The following is a 20,687-nucleotide window of genomic DNA, read 5'->3' on the forward strand; positions in this document are numbered from 1 at the left end:
GAGTTTTGCTTAGGATATTTACAAGTCAGCGTATTTCCCTTTGCCCCCTTTGAACCAGTCATAGAAATATATTTATGGATAATAAACAATTCCAGTTTAAAATGAAGCACTCATCTTTATCACTTTAGCTTCCCTATGTGATCTTCATGATGAATTTCATGTGCAGTTGACTATCAACTGAATTTAGTCATAATTAAAGGTTGTCAAATCTGTAATTTAAGCCCTTGGAATTTATTGCTGTCACTCTTTTCCTGTAATGTATTATATTTTCAATGGGTTTGATCCAAAGACTACACAAGCCAATAGGAGAATTTCTACCAGCTTCAATGAAGTTTGAATAAGTCCTCATGTTCTATGGTAGAATCATAGAATCGTTTAGGTTTGAAAATCATCTACACATCCTTTAAACACCTCTAGGGATGGTGACCCACCACTTCTCTGGGCAGCCTGTTCCAGTGCTTGACGGTCCTTTCAGTGGAGAAATTTTTCCTAAAATCCGATCTAAACCTCCTCTGGCACCACCTGAGGCCATTTCCTCTTGTATATCATTTGTTACCTGGGAGAAGAGACTGACCCACACCCAGCTACAGCCTCCTTTCAGACAGTTGGAGAGAACAATAAAGTTCTCTGAGATTCCTGAGACTCCCTGAGACTCCTTTTCTCCAGGCCAAACGACCCCAGCTCCCTCAGTCTCTCTTCATAGGACTTGTGTTCCAGACCCTTCCTCATCTCAATTGCCCTTCTCTGGACATGCTCCAGCCTCTCAGTTTCTTGTAGTGAGGGGCCCAAAACTGAACCCAGGATTCGAGGTGTGGCCTCACCAGTGCTGAGTACAGGGGGACAACACTGCCCTGGTCCTGCTGTTCACACTATTTTTGATATAAGCCAGGTGCTTCTTGCCCACCTGGGCACACTCTGGCTCATGTTCAGCCGCTGTTGACCAGCAACTCCAGGTCCTTTCCCACCAGGCATCTTTCCAGCCTCTCTTGCCCCAGCAGGGGGTTGTTGTGACCCAAGGGCAGAACCTGCCACTTGGCCTTGTTGAACCTCACACAACTGGCCTTGGCCAATTGATCCAGCCTGCTGCAGTAACGATACTGGAGTAAAACTTGCTGCTATATCTACTTTTACCTAAAATCAGCAATATAATGCATGAACCCCAGGGCCCCTGGGCTGGGGAAGGTACTGTGATCAAGCTATGATAATAAAATTCCCTTAGGATCATTGAATTCAGCGTGAAGCACAAATCACAGGGTCTGCTGAGAAAACCACGTCACTGGAAGAAAATGTTGCTAGTGCTTGATATGGGATCAATGTACTTTTTGCTATAAATTCACATTTTTATCTGGTAATTTTCCCCTCTCCTTCTGAGTTGTCTGCCACATTTCTTATCAGATGACCAGAGTTCACCTAAGAGGGATGAACTCACTGTCTCAGTCAAGCTTCTCTACATCAACAGCTTTATCAGCTCTTATTGGCTCAGTGTAACCTTTAGTATTCAGTAACAGTACTGGGAAAGAAATGCATGCAATCCATCCCATCAGATTAGAGGTTTTGCTAATTATTAAGATTGAAGAAGAGTTGAGAAATCCCTTTGAAACAATTTGAAGTGTCTGGTTTTGGTTTTTTTTTTTCATGAAGCTCTTTAACACTGGAGCAGAGGCTACCTTCACATACATTTATTAACAGAATAACAGATCCATTCAGTTATGCATAAACCAACAATCCCAGAAAGAGTGCAGCAGAATGCACTCTTCCCGTTTTGAACAACATGACTAAAGCTCACTACCGCTCGTGCTTTTCTATCTCCATTTTAATTCTTGCAGCCAAATACTGTTCTGTGCTGTAAAAACAGTTCTGAACATGATGTGATTAACCTTCGGGTCCCCCCATCCCCTCATCTCACAGCCCCCTCGTACGTGGCCTGTGCTTTCTATTCATGTTCAACCATCTGATTTCCATATCATCCCGCTCAGCCTCCCGAGCGGCTATTAGCATAACAGAGCTGTGCTGTGACATTGATTGAAGCCAGCGCTTGCTGAATGCGGTATCAAAGCATAATTTGCCAGAAATCACATCTAATTTACTGTGTACTATTTAAATTTCTTAAAAAAAAAAAAGGCAGCAATTTCAATATAAGTATACTAGGTTTGTAATCTTAATTGTTCTTTTTTTCCCCCCACCACCATAGTTTTGGCTAGTCTGCTGGAATCTGAGTGATATATTTCATTTTGGAGGCACTGTCTTTGACTTTCAGATGTTAATTAAGCAAGAGTTTTTCCACTCTGTTTCTTCCTATGCACTTAATGCTACATCTGAAACAGTTAAGAGTAATAGTCTGGTAGGCACAACACTCGGTTTGCTGCTTCATAACAGTGTTTTCAACAGATTCTTCTAATGACCTTAATGTTTAGCTTGAATGAAGCATTTAAGTACCACATAACTTTAACAGCTGAAGCTGATCAAACCTGCTGTTATTTCTCTAACTGTACCTTTTCAGAATGTTTTTAAAATTCACCTAATTTGAGAGCAGCAATAATGGCTGGAATAAGTTTTGTCCAACGTTCCCCTGAAGCTACGCTTTGAGCAAGTCATGATATCAGTTGGCCTTTCTGCAAAGTGGAAGTAATAATATTTATCCACCTTTATAAACAGCATCTATATATGAACATAATAAGCTCTGCTTTTAGGAAAATTGAAGAGCCCAAGTGCTTATTCTGTCAAAGAAGCCTTGCTGTCTCTGAGTAGGGTCACACTGAATTCTCTGGAGATAATGTCTTAGTGTTTGGGTAGTTATACTTGACCAAGAATTTATCCTGCAATTATTAAGTGTTACTTTCACTTTTCAAATTGCACTGTTTGACTAGAAATTGACAAATAAAGCTGATATGGTAAAAATGTTGTTTAAATGCTATAAATTATTATTTTAATCAGAGTCTGTCTATAAACAGAGCTATAGCTGAATATGACAACAAACTATAACAAAAGGAGGGTTTCTTTCATTATAGAACCCTGTCTTTGAATAAGTTAAAAAAACCCAAACAACTCACACAATGTTTTATTTTTCCAAAATTATGTTTCTCATGTTATTTAAGATTATGTTGTTAAATAGTTTAGCTGAAGAAACTCTGATGTGAATAAAAGCTCCATTTATTTTTTTAATAGTAAATTTCCATTAATTATGGCTGCAGAGGAAACTAGAAAATATATGATTGCATAACTAGATATTGTTGTTTGCTGGGGTCTTTAGAAGGGTTAACTTAGTAGCTATGAGGCCACAGATCTTCTATTCATTTAGTATGGCAAAAGCTGGAAAGGACTTGGTGTGTGGAAGGCAGTGAACGGAAAAACAGGATCCATCCTTGTCTGAGCTACAGACTTATTTTCCTTTTCTGTTTTTGGAAAAAAGGAAAAAAAAAAAGAAAGAAAAAAAAGATCGTTTTTCTGCTCTTAGGAATGTGAGGGATATTCAAAGTTAGGGATAGGTCAAAAACTGGAAACTAGGTAGGAACTAGGATGTATATCTCTCATTGTGCCTTGACTACCAATTATCTTAATTTGATCCTTGGAAAGCAACAAATTTGGTTCTGTTGTATCTGCTCAGAGCTTGGAGTTATTGATTTACAACACAGCCTTGTGTGTGTGAGAGTGTTTCAGATGAACCCTTAAACTTGCCTGCCTTGCATTTATGCAGTTACATGACTTGAAAGATGGGCTCATGGAAACGCCGAGCCCTTCTTGCTGCTGTTGAGCCGCCTCAGAGCACTGCCTGTATGACATACCTCCAGTGCACCAAGCATGCCTACAAAGTGATCTTGGGCATCCATCATGCTTAGGTTTTATCTATGGGATGGTCTCCTGGCACCAGGTTTTTAGCATCACAACAGAAAGATTGTGGTCTCAAGGCCACCCATAAGGCAGCATAGACATAGGACTCATGCGTCGCTCCTGTCAAATCAAGGTATAACACCTGGAGAGGTTTTCTTCTCTCTCTGTGCCTGAGGTTGCTGTTGATTCTATATTGATATCCTGGGCAATGAACTTCTGTGGCTGAGCAGCAAACACTGGGCTAGCCCAGTGACCTTTTTTAAGTAGGTGGTCAGAACTGTAGAGATACCTAAGATATGCCTAAGGAAGGGGAGGTTTCTACTTTGCAGCTTAAAGGTCTCTCTCTCTTTCTCCTCCTGTGTGACTGACTGAGCTAACACATGCACTGATTATCACCCTGCTGCTTCCTGACACCTGTAGGTGTTTGTTGCATACAGATTGCTTGGTAAAACCAGGTGAGGGAAAAACAAGTAACTCGCTGCAGCTCAGCACTTTAAGAGCAGAATAGCATGAGTTCACTTCCTAGAGTATGTATAGACACACCTTATAGAAACCTCAGAACATATGGCTATAAACAGGCAGCAGCAGGGCACTAAGGCCTTTGTCCCTGCCTGTTTAGATGATTTAACAGCTGCTGAGGTGGAGGAAGAGGTGGACACTTTTTTCCAGAAGGCCAAAATCTGAGTTTAGGAGTGTGAGGCAGAAGAAATACTCTCTCCCTTTTAAATTTATGGTGTTTCATGTTTATAAAGTGCTTTGTAGTTCTTGTTTTAAAGACTGCATTATACCAGCATTATTCAACTGATGCTCTTTAGACTCCTGCTGATCTGTAAAGCCTCGGGAAGTACCTCAGGAGATCAAAAAAAAATGTGTTTCAAAAAAAATCAGGTCTGCCTGCATTTCTATGCAGTTAGCAGATTTGTGTCTGTGCTGTCAGCAGGTGTAATCGGAAGCTGGGTCTTGATTGCTCTTCGTGCCTAATTAAATAGTTTGTAATTATAATGGTGAAAATACGGTTTTCTAAAACACTTAAATTCTGTTTACCTAAAAGCTTAGTGTTCCTAAGCCATCCCTCTGCACAACCACAAAACCAATAATGTAATAGAAGAAAATGTTTTTTGTTTGTTTTTTTTCTTTTTTTTTTTACTGGTTTGTCCCCTTCCTCAGCCTGGCCCAAAAGTTAGCTAGTCTTTTGATAAGAATATCTGGAGACACTGCTTGCAATTCTAAGATATGCAAAATAGTACAGATCCAGCTTCAGTGATGAACCAAGACTGGAGGGTTTTCATATCACTCATAGAAAAGCCATTTGCTTTACTACTACATCATGCTCAACATAGTCACTAATATCAAGTTTTCTCTCTCAGATGCTCTGATACTGCTTCTTCCTCACTTTCTTTCTACACATTAACACCTTTTCTCTACCTTCTCATTCCTACCAAGTACTGACTCTCTATTCTCCGTCAGTACCTTCCAGTACAAGTCAAACTACTCCTCTCTCTTAGAAATTGTTCACTTCTGACTGTGCCTCCTGGTCCCATATGTCTGAACACTGTTAATGCCAGCTACTTGAAAACATAGCCAGTCCTGGTTCTTCTTTCTCACTTTGAACCCAGTCTCCTTTTTTCTTTTCCTTGTTTCTTCCTGATCTCTTGGAATACATATTCCTTCTCACTCACCACTCACTTCTGCCCACTAACTCTTCAACTTTTGCTTCCTTCTAATCTTTAAACAAGCCAAAATCTGGATTTCCCAAGTTTATGTTGTTTTATCAACCATTCTTTTTACTGCAACTCCTCCTTCCCACTCCATTCTTGACCACACTGCCTCTAAGAGAACTGAGAGAGCTCTTGAACTTCTGTTCTTCTGCTGTCATCCAGACCTTCCTTTCCTTTCTCAATCATTTGAAAAAGTCTAGAGGGCTAGACTGAGAAAGACAGTCTGTTCATCCTAATTCATACTTGCAACACATGATAGCTCTGTGAAGCATAAGAGGCTATGAGAGTGCAGGTACCTTTCCAGACCAAAGGTAGAATACATCCAGAGCCGGGAATATAAACCTCTGACTGTGCTCCTTAGCATTTATTGTCATCAGAATTGACTCTAGCATGTATGGTTGTAATGTTTATTTCCTTTTTTATTTTTTTTTAATAACTGGGGATGTCACGTACATATATTGCTGCTCTTTCTGTCGCTGTTGTTGTTTGTTTATATATTAATTCTGTCTATACTAATTAATGTTTCTGGTGTCATGTCCTCTGACATAAAACAAATCTCCATAATGTTGTCTCTTTCCTTCAGTATTCCCTGTCTCTCCCTTGCAAAATATGCTAAACTTACACTATGTTTTTTCTTACATTGTAGCTCCTCCACAGTTTGTGGTGAGACCACGAGACCAGATTGTAGCCCAAGGTCGAACAGTGACTTTTCCTTGTGAAACTAAAGGAAATCCCCAGCCAGCTGTTTTCTGGCAAAAAGAGGGAAGTCAGGTAAGCTGTAAGCACCCTATAAGTCTTTCAAGCCTTTCTAAATAGTTATACTGTGAAATTTTAAGGAGAATTTTTTATATTACCTTTTACAGATTCTCTTAATCTTTCACAGGAATTTGTCTTTTTAAACTATCACTATTCTGTACTGAAATTTTTGCTGCCTTTTTTTTTAAAATATTGATATTATGAAGAATACAAAGGCCATTCAAGTCATTGAAACTTGGGCTAGGGTGCTGTGCAGATGTACAGAAAGCAACAGTAAAGGCTTTTCATTCTGAAACCCCCAACAAACAGGTGGGTGAGACAAGCACAGTAGATAAAAAAAGGTATGACTCAATTTTTTACTAATCAGAGTCAGTAATTACAGTTCACAACCTGTCTAGACGTGATCAGGCAGATGTGTATCTCGCAAGCTGATTTGCATTGGCTTATTCTCCTAGAGCATACAGATATAGGTTTTGAACACGCAGGTGCTTTCTTGAGTAAAATTGTCCCGGGAAATTGCCAGATCTGGTTTTGGAAATATTTCCCTGATCTTTTTTGCAGGCAGAATTTGTGATGTGGCGATGGGCGTTGCCATCAGCCAGCACTGGCTTCTACAGCTTAGTGTTTGAATGTCACATCATAACATTTCTTTACTGCTGTTGCTGCATTGGCATGTTGTTACAGCAGAAGTCAGGCCTCCTCACTTTGAGTGTGCAGTTCATGTTAGTATGTTAAATTTGAACACTGCAAAAACTACGTGCTGTATTCTCTTTTGCACCTGAGAAAAGATTAAAAGGGCCAAATGAATGCCCAAGGACAGTGCCTTCTGCAACTCCCTGATGAACCCTGTCATGGCTACACCTGTCTGTGTATCTATGCAATATACCCTTCTCTTTTGGCAGGTTGGTCTCTTCAGACCCTTGTGCTACTTTCCCCCATGTGAGTTAACTCACGTATCCACACTGTCCTGTGCAGTGCAGACGTGCCCTTTGTCAGATCTGGAGGCACTGTGCACAAGCTCAGTTAAAATGTGAGATAAGAGCTGAACCACAGATCTCCTGCTCTGCCCCACCTGCTTCTCCTTCACCTTCTCATGAGATCAGAAAGCTATTCCAGAATGACAGGACCAGGCTGACAGCATTTTGTGCTCTGCTGTCTTTGTGGCTTACAAAGATACAACACTAGTGCTTTATGAAAATAAGCTTGTCTGAGTGTAAGCTTAACCTTCAGTGAGTATCTCTCAGTGTAATATTTGGAGAAACTTAGATTTTGCCTCCATGGATCACACACCCTGGAAAAGCAAAGTATTGTGAGTCTGACTAAGGTGGCAATTGTTCCAAGGGGAAAGTAGAATAGTATGTTGAAATTAAAGTAGGAAGTAGTGATGTGCTAGCAGACATTTCAAAACCCTTCCTTGTAGAGCATTTTAATAACATGGTAATGTTTATGTAAAGTGAGCTTATAGTGTCACACTTGAATCTAATAAAGTGGACATCCATCATGCTGTAATAAAGAGAAGAGCTTCTAATTAAAGTAGGACATCATTTGCAGGATTAAAGTCATTTAGCGTAATTGAAAAGTGTTAATACTCTATTTTATCCTCTTCCATTTCTATCACTTCAAGGGTAAAAACATTTTAAGGTGAAAATGCATCTTGTGTCTTTAATTGAATGTTATTACCTACTGATTGTACCATGTTGAAGCTGCTTAATTACAAACCTGGAAAATTAATTACCATATTGAGAAACAGATCCCCGAGGGTTAGAATAGTCTTTTTTGGCAAATAAATGCAACATAAAAATTGATACCTACATGGTTTATAATCAAACCTTCAAACACAGTGTGATTTACAACAGCCTCCTGCTAATCTCGATTGATCATCAGTGAAATAACACAGGTTAGGGTTACCCTCTCACTATATAACTTGCCAGATTTTGCAGTGAGATGCCATAAGGGAGGTGAGTTTCCACACATTGTATATCATCATACAAATGGAGGGTGGTGTTTTTGCCAAATTACGTGACTTTTCACCTTTGCATACCCAGCTATAAATTGTTTCTTGTCTCTACAGTGCTTGCTTCTGCTTTTACTTGGGGAACTGTTTGCAGCTCCACTTTTAGAGTTTGAAATAGTGTTATGTAGTCGTGTTATCCCACTCCAGTAATTGTGGGGCATTTTTCATTGAGACTCCATTTCTCGATCCTGTGTTTTTGAGCACAACCAGCTGGAAGGGAGGGGAGCTGTTCCCTCCTGAGTAATTTTTTGTGCCAGGCTGTGCATAAACAGCTGGCCCTTTGTGCTTGGTGGCCTTTTCCCAGAGCCCAACAGCCACCCATCAATGAAATGCATGAGGGAAGGGTGTGTGTAATCTTTAGACTCTGTGGATTAAATTCTTCCTTGAGATAAATTCAGTGGTACTTTATCGGGGATGTCTTTGGTCCCATTTTTCACAACCCAGCATCTGTGTCCAGATGAGCAACCCGACAGCTGACTAAAATAGTGAAATTATAAAAAGCATTTAAAAAAGAGGTTTTAGGACAAGTTACAGTTTATAGTTATCTGGTCTTTGAAGAGAGGAGTCATGAGACTGGTGAACTCCTCCTGATGTGTGGAATATTTACTGGAACATGGCACCTTCCAGAACAGAGAGGCCCATGCTGAAGACAAAAAGGACTGCCTAATGCAGTGATAAAGAAGATTCTGGATTATTTTTCTCCTAAGAATTAGGAGCTTGATCCTTGCACTGTCTTTTACATTGTGTTTATTTATACACTTTACATAATGAGTGATAATTGGAGTCAAGATCAGCCATTCCAAAATTCTCCACTTTCTCATAAAATTTAGTGAAGTTTTCATAATACCCTCATTCAGTAGGTATCTGTGCCAAGCAGAAATTATTCTGAAAGTTTCAAGGCAGTTCAGAAAACAAGGCAATTATTTGAGACCCACTCAGTCCCATAGCCTGAAATTGCTTCAGAATTTTAACACTTTTTTCCTATTGGATCTGACATGTTTACTGGGTGCATATTGATTTTTGAGGAAAAAATCTGCTGTTATAAATTTCTTGAACATTGCCATTGAAACAAGGCAAGGGAAAAGCCTAGGGTGACAAGTATCCTATAGGTTAATACGATTATAAGGATACTTAGAGCATCGGATCTTATTTAAAGCATATCACTTTCCTTTTACTGCCAAAACCATAGAGATAAAGGCATGACTTTCACTTAAAAGCAGAATTTCTTTCTTATTTGAATTCTTATTTGTTTCTTAAGCAGTTTGTTGCTTATCAATTCCAAATCCTTTTTTGTAAACCATTAAGGTCTGCAGAAAATTCACTTAATACCCTATTCTACACTTTTAGATTCTATTTTTAGCCCATACAGACAAGCTTACAAGTTAGTAGGGAATCATCATTAGAAAGCACAGCAGAGCTATATGGAGCTGCAGTAATGACTGAAAGCTTATCACAGCATGTTAAGTGTTTTGGGGTATTCCTGCTGCAAACAACTGTATTTTTCATAGAGGCTTGTTGAGCTGACATAAAAGCCAGATCCTATTTTACTGGAATTACTTTTGTTTAATTATTGTTTAAGCTGTTCTCCTTTCTGCCTCATTGGGCAATGCTGCTGACCTTTCCCTTTGCATTGCTTTCCTTTTCCTGTTCTTATATATTCACAAGAGCTGTGCCAGATAGTATAACTTTTTCCTTGAAAACACAGCCCTCACTACTAAAACCTTTTCAGTATTGATTCATTCACTCCTTCATCATATGCAATGACTACTACAGCCATTCCAGCTATTATTATTGACATCTCTCTTTTCTCCAATCCAGCCCAAAGGCAAAAGCTAATCTCCCTGTTTTTTGCTAACTGATGTCTTATCCTACATGAAATTATTCTTTCTCTCTGATGATTTCTACATCAGATTAATACCCTTTCTCTTCACCCTCAAGGCTCCATGATGCATTTCTCCTTTGGTATATCTCAGTTTTAATTTCTTTTTACTTCTCCTTTGAGCTCTCATGCTCTACCAGCTTCTCCTACTTTATGACCTGGTCATGTCTTCCTCCCAGCTTTACTTCAGTGCCCTACTCTTACTTTCTCCTTTGCCCAGGACATATTAACAGCCAGACAATAGTACTATGCTCCCTCAAGTCTCCAGGAGTCAATTTTTTCTGCTAGCTTTCCAATGTTTACTGTAGTGTTATGTCCTCCTGGTTTGATAGCCAAACTAAGTATATTATTACAATTACATTCAGAAAGAAGATGAATGTGTCACAAATATAAATCACTCCAGTGTGATTGTTGGAAAATGTCTCCTCGCCTACACCCCCAGAACACAGCACTGTGTGCTGTCAAAGGGCTGTTTCTAATTTAAACTGCAAGTTGCCCAAGGCAGGGAAAGCCAGCTCTATGTGTTCATAAAGCCTTACTTTTCCTTCTGGTTTATTTATAGTACTTTTAAGGGAAAAATCCTCACCTCTCTAGCTGAGGGAAAAGTGGTGCTTTAGTGTTTTGAACTGATGTTTGATGAATTGTCTTTGCAGAACCTACTCTTCCCAAACCAGCCTCTCCAGCCCAACAGCAGATACTCGGTGTCACCGACTGGAGACCTCACCATTACCAACATCCAGCGCTCGGATGCAGGATACTACATCTGTCAAGCACTGACGGTTGCTGGAAGCATTTTAGCAAAGGCTCAGCTGGAGGTTACTGATGGTGAGCTATTAGAAATTCCCATTGGTTTTTTTTTCCCTGTCAAAAGTATTTTAAAAGCAGTGTAAATAAAGGCATGTGAGATCACGTAATTCATACAAGGAAACGGACAGTTTTATATAGGAAATAAAATGGAAAAGGATCTCCGTGCACTTGTCTGTGGAGTCAAAAAGGCATCAAGGCCTATCTTGCCTTTTGCTTGCTTTCTGAAGGTTCCTTAACAATGAAAAGAAGGGAAAAACAGGCTTAAAATAAGGTTGGTGAGAAAGGAAGCTGCTTGGTTTGCTAGAGCTAAGACATGACTGCAAGAAAACATTGTGGAGAATGAATAGGTTTATGATTAAAGCAGTGAATTGGGGTGCAAAAAAAAATTAGTCCTGATTCCCAACAGTCTTCACTACCATCTTACACAGCTAGTTTGGGAATGTGTCCTCAGCTCAATTAAACCAAGGCAGTTGTTTGAACGTAGTGGAGTACTGTTGGTTTGGAATAGCTACATGCAGCCCTTTAGTCGCTCTGTGAATAAGGCACCTACCTCAGAGCTGTGTTCTAAGAATTTCCTTGTATGGTTACGTGTGAAAAAAGCCATGAAAATGAGAAGTTAGAGAGGAGTTTTCAGGAAAGGAAAAGCATCTGTCTTGATGCTTTCCATTTCAAATTTTTGGGGTTTGAAATTTATCCTGCCTTGAAGTTTACCTTACTCCGTCTCCAAACATGAATCCTTTTCATATGTCAGGAATCCTGTTGATATCCCTCTTCATCCTCTTGTGGATAGAAGGCAGTTTGCATCCTTTAATGTTAGTGAGGAAAACAGTAGAATTCCTCTTATACCAGGAGATTGTGGCATTCCCCGGCATCATTATTCCTTATCTTAACTGACACATTAAATATCTCCTGACAGACTTTGATGAATTTTTGCCATTAAAACTGTTGTTATATGCAGAGGTCTACTTTTACTGTTCCCTTAGAGACCTGCCTGCACCATGAAAGTTTGAAAAGATGTCTAATTTTGAATAATCTGCCTTTTCACAAGAGCATATTCATCACAAGTGACAGGTAGAGAGGTTCAGGCTCATGTTATAGAGGTTTGAGCATTAATTTGATGCCTTTTCTTTGTTTTCCAAAAGCTGCCTATATTTTTATGACAAGGGAAGATAATTTCTGCCTTATCCTCACATCTCTTCAAGCACATTGCTTTTCTGTAGTTTCTGGACACTAAAGGCTTGGCTTTTCTCTGCGATCCCTTTAAGTCCTTTCTCTCGTGGTCTGAGAGAAAATGATGCATTTTCATTCAATTTAAATTTAAATGTAGATTAAAAGGTCGTTTAAAATTAATGGAAAGGCAGTATTTTGTAATATCTGTCCATAGTGCTGCCTGACTCAGGGCCATGACTGTGATTGGAATAAATAGAACACACAAACACTGGCTGAGAGGACATTGAGCTGTTAATGGTTGCACCTGCTGATGCTGCACAGATTTACAGCAACAGGCGCTGAGTGGATCAAATCAGGTTCAAGGACACAAGTGGTGAGAAATTCTTCCTTTTGACAGGCAAGGCCTGTGGTCCATTTCTTGTGCAGGGCAAAAAAAATAAATCCCAATTGATCTCTTTGGAATTTTCGTTAGTTTATTAGAGGAAAGTGTCCCTGCTAAAATGCAAACTCACCTCCAGCTAATTCTGATTAAAGGCAGTGTGCATTTCACATTGCTGGAGAAAGCATTAGCTGGAGGCTCTGCTGCTCAGAGAGTGCAAGGCCTGCGTTCTTCAAATGCTTTCCAGAACCCACTGTCAGCAGCCTGATCATTATGAAAAAAATACAAAATTGCTTTATAGAAATACCATTTCATCCCCGAGTCAAAGGGCAGTTGAGGTCAGAAGAAAAGTGCCAAAACAACATTGTGGAACTGAGATTATATAAATAAATCTACCATTAGATCACAGATATTTTTTTAATTGCTTTTAGTTAGGAAGTTACCCATAAATGTCGAAATAATCTATTTTGGTTGATGCTGAGCAGAAGTTAAGGAAGCTAATGATTTTTATCAGTAGGGAAATATAACTTAATGGTTTTAAAAATATAATAAAAGATAAACACTGTGCATGTTAGCTATATACTTAAGCATTAGTGTTCTAGTTTTTGGCTGGTGATTTCAGTTTTACTTCATAGCCCAGAATTTTTCTGTTTGGTTAATGATTTAATAATAGTGGCGAGCCATCTTTTTCATTTTGAACACATTTTTGTTTGATCCAGAGTAATTTAGATCCAATTGAAGTTCCAATACAGAATGAAAACATGTCATGTGCAGAAAAACAAGTGCTTAATTATACCATATATAGCAGTGTTTCAGTTGTTAACATTTTTGCACTTACAAGTCTTTACTGGAAATATTTTTAACTCAAGTGTTCACATGAGAAGAGATTACTAGCTGTGATGAAATGTGCTGAGTTGAGTGATAATTTTGCTGATTATGGACTGTGCTAAGAGCCTTCGGTGTATTTGAAATTCAAATCTTGTATTTTCTTGAAAGGCTATCATGTAATTCACTGTCTAATGCACATCTGGAAAAGCAAAATCATTTTAAAAATTGAACAATCTTAGCAATCCTTTCAAACTCAAGAAGTGAATATACAGCTCACAGTCTTAAAATGACAGATCCTGGAAATAAACCAAATGCTTCCATCTATGTCTGTGCTCAGCATAAAATGAATAGTTTACAATTAGTATTTAGTTACATAAATTTATCCATCATGCACAGAATATTTTGGAAAAGATCTGAATTTCTCCTTAGTTTTAGTAATCTTTAACACTTATTAATAAAAATTGTGGCAAATGCATGTGCAGCTGTAAGATCATGCTTTGTCCAGTTTACCCAGCAGTTGCTGTTTAGGGTGAGTATTGGGGTGGAAGGAAAAGATTAGCCTCACAGCATGCATTTTTCTGACAGCATAAAAATGAACCGGTTTAGGATATTAAATTAATTTAAAACATTGTGTTTCTGGGATTTTCAATAAAGCAAAAGGCTGGATCTTTAAGGATAATTCAGAATAGACTAAAAAAAGTAAGAGGAGGAGTTGGCAGCATACCTCAACAGCCCACTCTCCACTGATTTGGGACAGACACTTGAGGCATTTTGCCCAAACTCCTTTGCAATTTTTTTTTTATTATAGATCCATTGAATACTCTGGGATATCTCTCTCTTAAATCCTCTACTCACAGTTTACTTGCCTGCAAATCTGGCCACCATGATTCTTAACCCTCATCAAATGTATATTAAATATTTTGTAACAAGTGTGACAGTCTCAAACAGGATAGATTCAGAACAATGTCACAGCCTCCTGTGAAGCTCTTCTGCAAAAAAAGACAGAAGGATTGGTCTCTGCTTTTCCAACCTAATCCTAGCCCTACCCTATTACATTAGTATTTATCATGACTTATGTCTGATTTTCTCCATTAATTCACCAAGAAAGTTTTTGAAATTTTGATTTTGGAAGTGAAAAAGTAAAGACTTCATTTTGTCATTCTCTTATTTTAATTTCCTGTTGTAATTTGACCACATTCCACTCGAAGTTAAACATGATTTCAGTTGATCCAAATTGCATTTTTAGTGAATAAACTGTTAATTAACAAGTATAATTTATTCTTTTTCTATAATCTGTTCCAATTTTAAGAGGCACTTTATCACAAAAGAAATATTTTAGTTTTTCAGTTACCAGACTATAAGAATATATGGATACTGGCAAATAGTTTCAAATCCATTTTTTAAATTAAATTAATTTTGAAATCAACCTCTGATTTACCATGCAAACATATTTCTAGCCACAGACAGTGTTCCTGCGGAATGGATGTAAAAGTTTCCTGTAAGTGAAAAAAAAGTAATAAATTAAAATATTTTAAAAGCAACTAACAAACACCACACCACTTTATGGATATTTTTCATTATCTCTCTGTTCTTCAGAATGTTTATGATATATGTTTTTAAACCTCTAAGCAAGTTTTGGATCCTTACTAATGAGGTAGGAACACAAGCACCCACAGAGGTTTTATGGAAGATTTACAAGTCCTAGTTGTGAAGACAATACAGTCATTTACAGATCAGTGGAAACCCTAAGTGTTCATTTAACCTTTAGCCTTAGTGTCATGGAAACCTGTAGTGGTCTTTCACCCATGACACCCTTGAAAATGAAGATTCCTTCTGGCCAGGAGACTTTCAATTACACTATTGATCAGAGCTATTTAAAGGATTATGAGCTCCTCATTTGTGCTGTAAAAAAACTAATTACGTGCCAAAGAACAATATCTGTAATGCAGTAGGTTTTGAAAATACCTACATTGCTACACATGTGAAAAACAATTAGGTGAAGCAAATAACTGCGATAGAATAGTTAGCAACTTAAATAGTAATTTTTCCTTAAATTTTAGCTGCCTAAAATACTTAGATGTCCTGTTTTACATTAAATCTAAAGGATAACTTGCAGTTAAATTTTCATTTGAATATACTTGTGCTGCAGGTATCCTTATAGTACACAGGAGATGAGATCAGTTTGTATCTCACCAAATGGCTGCACTGTGTAGTTATAAGGAACCTTAATGAGATAAAAAATTTCATATTAAGGTGAAAATGCATTACATTTTCTCTGTTCTTGTAACATAGTGTTTGCTGTCCTATCTCTGAGTTCAGTGGGTGATATTTCAGAATTTCCAAAATAACTTTCACATTCCGGTGTTAATAAATAGTCTTTATTGGCTTCTATTTTCAGTTTCAATTTCAATAAATGTGATGAACTCACACTGCAAGGTGTGATTCTGATAATACTAATGATTCTGTCCTTTGTGAATCTCATTAACAAAACAGGGTAGTTGTATTTTTGTAGCATTCAAATTTCAGAAACAATTATTTTAGGTATAAAATGTACCACCAACATGTCCCTAATATTTTTATTTATTAAATAGCGTAATGAAAGCACTTTGGATCTGTTGAAGGTTCCAGAGGGACCTTTGCATCTCAAACAGCTCAAATACAACAGAAACCTTATTGCTTTGTAAAAATTTCTTTCCATTTCTTTATCAGAGTCAAATGTTGTCTATGGACTGTGACAAACAGATTTTCAGCTAGAATAAATGGTTCAAACTCAATTGACATCAGCAGAGGGAGACTAACTTACACTGCTTTAGAAGATAATCCTACCTGTTACAATATTTAATACTAATCACATAATTGTTCAGTTGTTCAAAGATTTAAAACAGTAGCAATGTGGCAGGTAAATATATAAAAATGAATACTCAGTTCTGTTATACTGATTTTATGCAACAGTCAAAGCCTTGTTTATTTATATTCAAGTATTTCACATTCGTTTTGTATAAACACATTCTTTAGAAACAAAAAGTTATATTTTGCTGCTTAACAGGTGGCTCAGAGGATAAGTTCAACAAGCAGAATAATTTATCAAAAATGATCTTTCAAGAAAAGTGAACATGAGCATTTTACCTCATCTTCAGGGTGTCCCACTGGTCATGGAATGGGGTTTATACAGAACCACACACTCACTGGTTGCAGAGTCCTTTAAGCAGTGTTTCAAGCATGCAAATGTAAATTATCAGGGGAAAAAATTAAGAGAGTTCATGGCTTTAAAAGGTGATGAAATGATTTGATAAGTAAGCTTTTAAATGGTGTGATTGAGTTTGAGCTTTTCTCCGCTGGAAAGAGTGGTACAGTCATTTAGATCACTCAGATTGTGAAGATGTTTTGTATTACTGTGAGGTATTTTTGCAGATGAAAACTTGCAAATTGAGCAGGACTGGGGATGTGGTTGGTACCCACGCTATAATAGTGTTAGTTTTTCACTTTGAACTCTTAACAGATTTTCTCTTCTAGGCCATAAATTAGGTAAGCAATTAAGCACATTTTGATGTGACATCAAATGTGTGCTTTAAGTGCTTTCCTAAATTGGAAGAAATAAGTGATGCACTTCAATTCTTTTCCGAATCAAGGTCTTAATTTTCATCCTGTGTTAACCAAATGAGTCTGATGATCTTTGCTGACAGAAATTTACATGTCTAGGTGTTGTCTCGCAATGGTGAAATAAAATCCTTACAAAAGTACTTTTCAAATATGCCATGTTAACATGTTAACATGTACGGGTCTTCCAAAAACAATGTCTTTAACCTCTTGGATGCTGCCTTAAACTAGTCTCTTAGAATCGGTGCTGTGTGAAGGAACAGGGCTCACTGGAGCAGAGGATCTTTAAAGGTGTGGCTGTCGCTGTTTAGTCTTGACAGATAGGCCTCCACCCATCATCCTCCAGGGACCCATCAACCAGACGCTGGCAGTGGATGGCACAGCTCTGCTGAAGTGCAAGGCCACCGGCGACCCCCTCCCTGTCATCAGCTGGTTGAAAGAAGGATTCACCTTCCTGGGCCGAGACCCTCGGACGTCCATACAGGACCAGGGGACGCTTCAGATCAAAGCGCTGCGGGTGAGTGACGGTGACCAAGCGGGCGTGACAGGTTCTACACGGCTGGTTCCGACCTGCTGGCGTGTGCCTGGAGCAGCTCTGCTGCCTCCCCCTTGTCTTCAAGGTTAACTTGTCTTTTTTGCCCTACGATTCTCTCCAAGTCCATGCCCTGTTTCATTCTTTGACACTGTGTAGGGAAGGGGGGAAAAAAGAGAAGAGTGAAACTAGTATCAGATATTTCAATGAGAATTCCCTAAAAAATAGAACTGATGTTTAAAATCTTATGTATGTTTCAGGAAAACACATGAGTTGGATATGGATAGAAATATAAAAGGACAGTCCTTCCTGTCTTTTCAGTTAGTCTTACCATGAAGCCATTGGCCTCTCTGTTTAAACTTAGAGCAGTTCCTTGGCAACACCTGATCATAATTTTCCAAGGACTTGTAGTGGTAGCACGTGATCTAGAGTTCATCAGAGTTTAACCACGCACTTTCTCCATCAATAAGTCTTGTCAGTCCTGAACTGGATGATTTATTCCAATGTTATGCTTGCTGGAAGTATTCCACCAGGCTGCAAATGGCAAAAGACAACTAGTACATGAAGTCATATGCAGCAGGATTTCTGTTCAAAATAAATACCTATTGTAATGTTTACATTTTAACACATGATATTATAATATTCCAAATAGCATAACGTCCCATGTGGTTGATAAATATTGCATCACTAATCTATTTTTTTGGCTTTTAATTTTTCCCTATTCAAAGATAAACACATGTTAGTTGTTTGTGCGTATTTGGACAAGCATGCACATGGAAAAATAGCAAGTTAAATGTCCTTATTTGTCAAGAACTTAAAGACAATTTCAGAAATGACTTAATTTCATCAGCAGAAATCTCTGCACTTGGCTTTTCCATCCAGAAAAAGTCAATAAACCTAGCTACTGATGACAAGACATAAAGAACAGTTTTGTTTTCTGATACCTTCTCATCAGTGATCGTAGATGAATTGTGAACTTTCTTGGAACAAAATGGAATTTATTAAAAAATTTATGCTAGCTTTCCTTGAGTAAACAATTTATCCTTCCTCCCTAGGCTGAAGGCAGGTTTAGGCCATGAAGGTTAATGCATTTTTCCTGTAGAGCTGGATTAAAGAGCGCGCTTGAATAGTCAAGATTCCCCAGTAGTGTTAGAAAGCAGCAATTAAAGGTGGAGGCTTAGTGATTTCAAACAAACTTCCAGGCACTGATGATGGGCTTCTGTGGAGTGTCCATGAGGAAGAAGCTCCTGGGATACCTGTCTGCATGCAGCTATGCAAACAATGAAATTGGTTCTGAATCGTGCCGGCGCATTAATCTCGCTGTCAGAGGCCCGAAGTCTGTAAACTAAAGGGAAAAAAATTTGCTTGCAAGGGGAGAAGAAAACAGTATTAGTAGTGAGTGTGGTTTTGAAAGACATGAGGCTTTTATTGATCCTTAAGTGGCTCATTCACTACTAACCAATTTTCCTTAGAGGTTCAGAAAGGCATTTTTTATAAACCCTTCTATAGCAGTGCATTCAGATTCAAGAACAAAAACTACACAGGACCATAAACCGCAGATTTCTCCTGTCCCTTGCAATTTTTGTGAATTAAATATGAATTTAAGAGTAGGATGTTTAACTTTTCTCTCAGGCCTACCTGAGCAAGGACTAGCACCACTTCCTGAGCAAAAAATGGCCATGAAAACGTCCGAGTACACTTAAAATATCCGAGTTCAAATAAGTTAGTATTTGTCACCCACATGTCCTCAGCCTTCTGGATGAGGGTAGATTTAGATTAGATATCAGGAAGGTATTCTTTACTGTCAGGGTGGAGCAGGTTTCCCAGAGAAGTCATGGATTCCCCATCCCTGAAAGTGTTCAAGGCCAGGTTGGATGGGACTTTGATCAGCTTTGGTTTAGTGGATGATGTCCCTGCCCATGGCAGAGGGGTTGGAAAGAGATGATCTTTAAGGTCCCTTTTTAGCTGGTCATTTTCTGCTATGTAGCTCTTTCTGTTACATCACAATTAAGTTATTCATCAGCCTGCAGCAGTCACATGGGCCACAGTGATATGTATGAACATAGAGATTTTTCTGATGAGCCAATCTTTCCAGTTGCTCTGAGGAAAATAACTGAAAACTCACCTACGTCGCTCACTCAGTACCTGTTCAGACAGCTCAACACTTATGGAAATCTCCCTTCTGCTCCACAGAATCTACCACAGCAGGTTTGGGCACCTGCATTAATTAAGGAACAAAACTGTTTATTTTACTGAATAGCAAACATTTTTCCATTTGCTTTCCCCATTGTTTTTTCCATGGTACAAAAAAAGAAGTATAAATAATTGAATTATCAACACATTATGTGTGTATCTAATCCATCCACAGTCTGGAAGTCAGATAATTTGCCATAACTTGCAAGAAGCAGTGTATCTCCAGCTTGCTTTATATGTTGAGTTTGTCTTCTGCGAGTTACTCTGTCGTGTACACCACATACTTCATTGAGTGTGCCATACATCATCTGTCACAGTAGCACACAAATGAAGTTGAGAACCATAGCCTTGAGAAATATTCCCCATTATCATGTAATGAAGAATAATATATTTAATAAAAGCTCAGAGGAAGCAAAACAAAACACTGCTTCAGAATGCTATAAGGCCCTCTCCTCTGGAAAATCTCTCCTTTCAAGAGTCTTTCTCATTTCATCAGCAGCACCACTATATTTTGAGTGTCTGAGGCATTGTCAGAGGGGTTTCACTGTTGCATGTGTTTCACGGAGAAAAATAATCTCCTGAAGTGCAAGTTAGGCTCCTTCAGGCAGTTGAGCCTCCTTCCTCCTCTAAGAATTCCTCCTCTTAAGTTGCTTCCTCCCCTAAGAATGGTACACTGCAGTCTCAGTGTATCTGAAGAAAATACCAACAAAATTCAAACATGACCAAGGTAAAAATCAATTAAATTATATATCAACAAGTAATCTAAAGAATATCTTGCTTATTTGTCTTCACATTCTTCTTGAAGAGTGAAGTATAAGCACATATCCTATAGTACCATCTGCATTTAACAGAAAACCCATTACAATTCCTTAAAGTCCAATAAAGCTTTTTGGATGCATTTCTGTTTCCATCAAGTCATCTGAGGGTGAATATAATTCTTCTTCTTTATCATTAGAGTCAGCACTCTCCCTCTTCTGCTTCCACCT

General features: G+C 38.4%; 1 protein-coding gene across 1 annotated transcript in view; it reads left to right on the top strand.

Annotated features, from left to right (window-relative positions):
* ROBO2 (roundabout guidance receptor 2) overlaps window positions 1-20,687 on the top strand; it is an 882,996-nt gene that overhangs the window by 774,428 nt on the left and 87,881 nt on the right. Inside the window, exons 8-10 of the mRNA XM_025895584.2 lie at window positions 6,193-6,317; window positions 10,849-11,020; window positions 17,288-17,493. Coding sequence (XP_025751369.1) covers window positions 6,193-6,317; window positions 10,849-11,020; window positions 17,288-17,493 — 503 coding nt within the window. The remainder of the gene's footprint in view (window positions 1-6,192; window positions 6,318-10,848; window positions 11,021-17,287; window positions 17,494-20,687) is intronic.

This window comes from Manacus vitellinus, unplaced genomic scaffold (genome assembly GCF_001715985.3).
Source record: "Manacus vitellinus isolate BGI_N305 unplaced genomic scaffold, ASM171598v3 scaffold_34_pilon, whole genome shotgun sequence".
NCBI classification, from domain to species: Eukaryota; Metazoa; Chordata; class Aves; order Passeriformes; family Pipridae; genus Manacus; species Manacus vitellinus.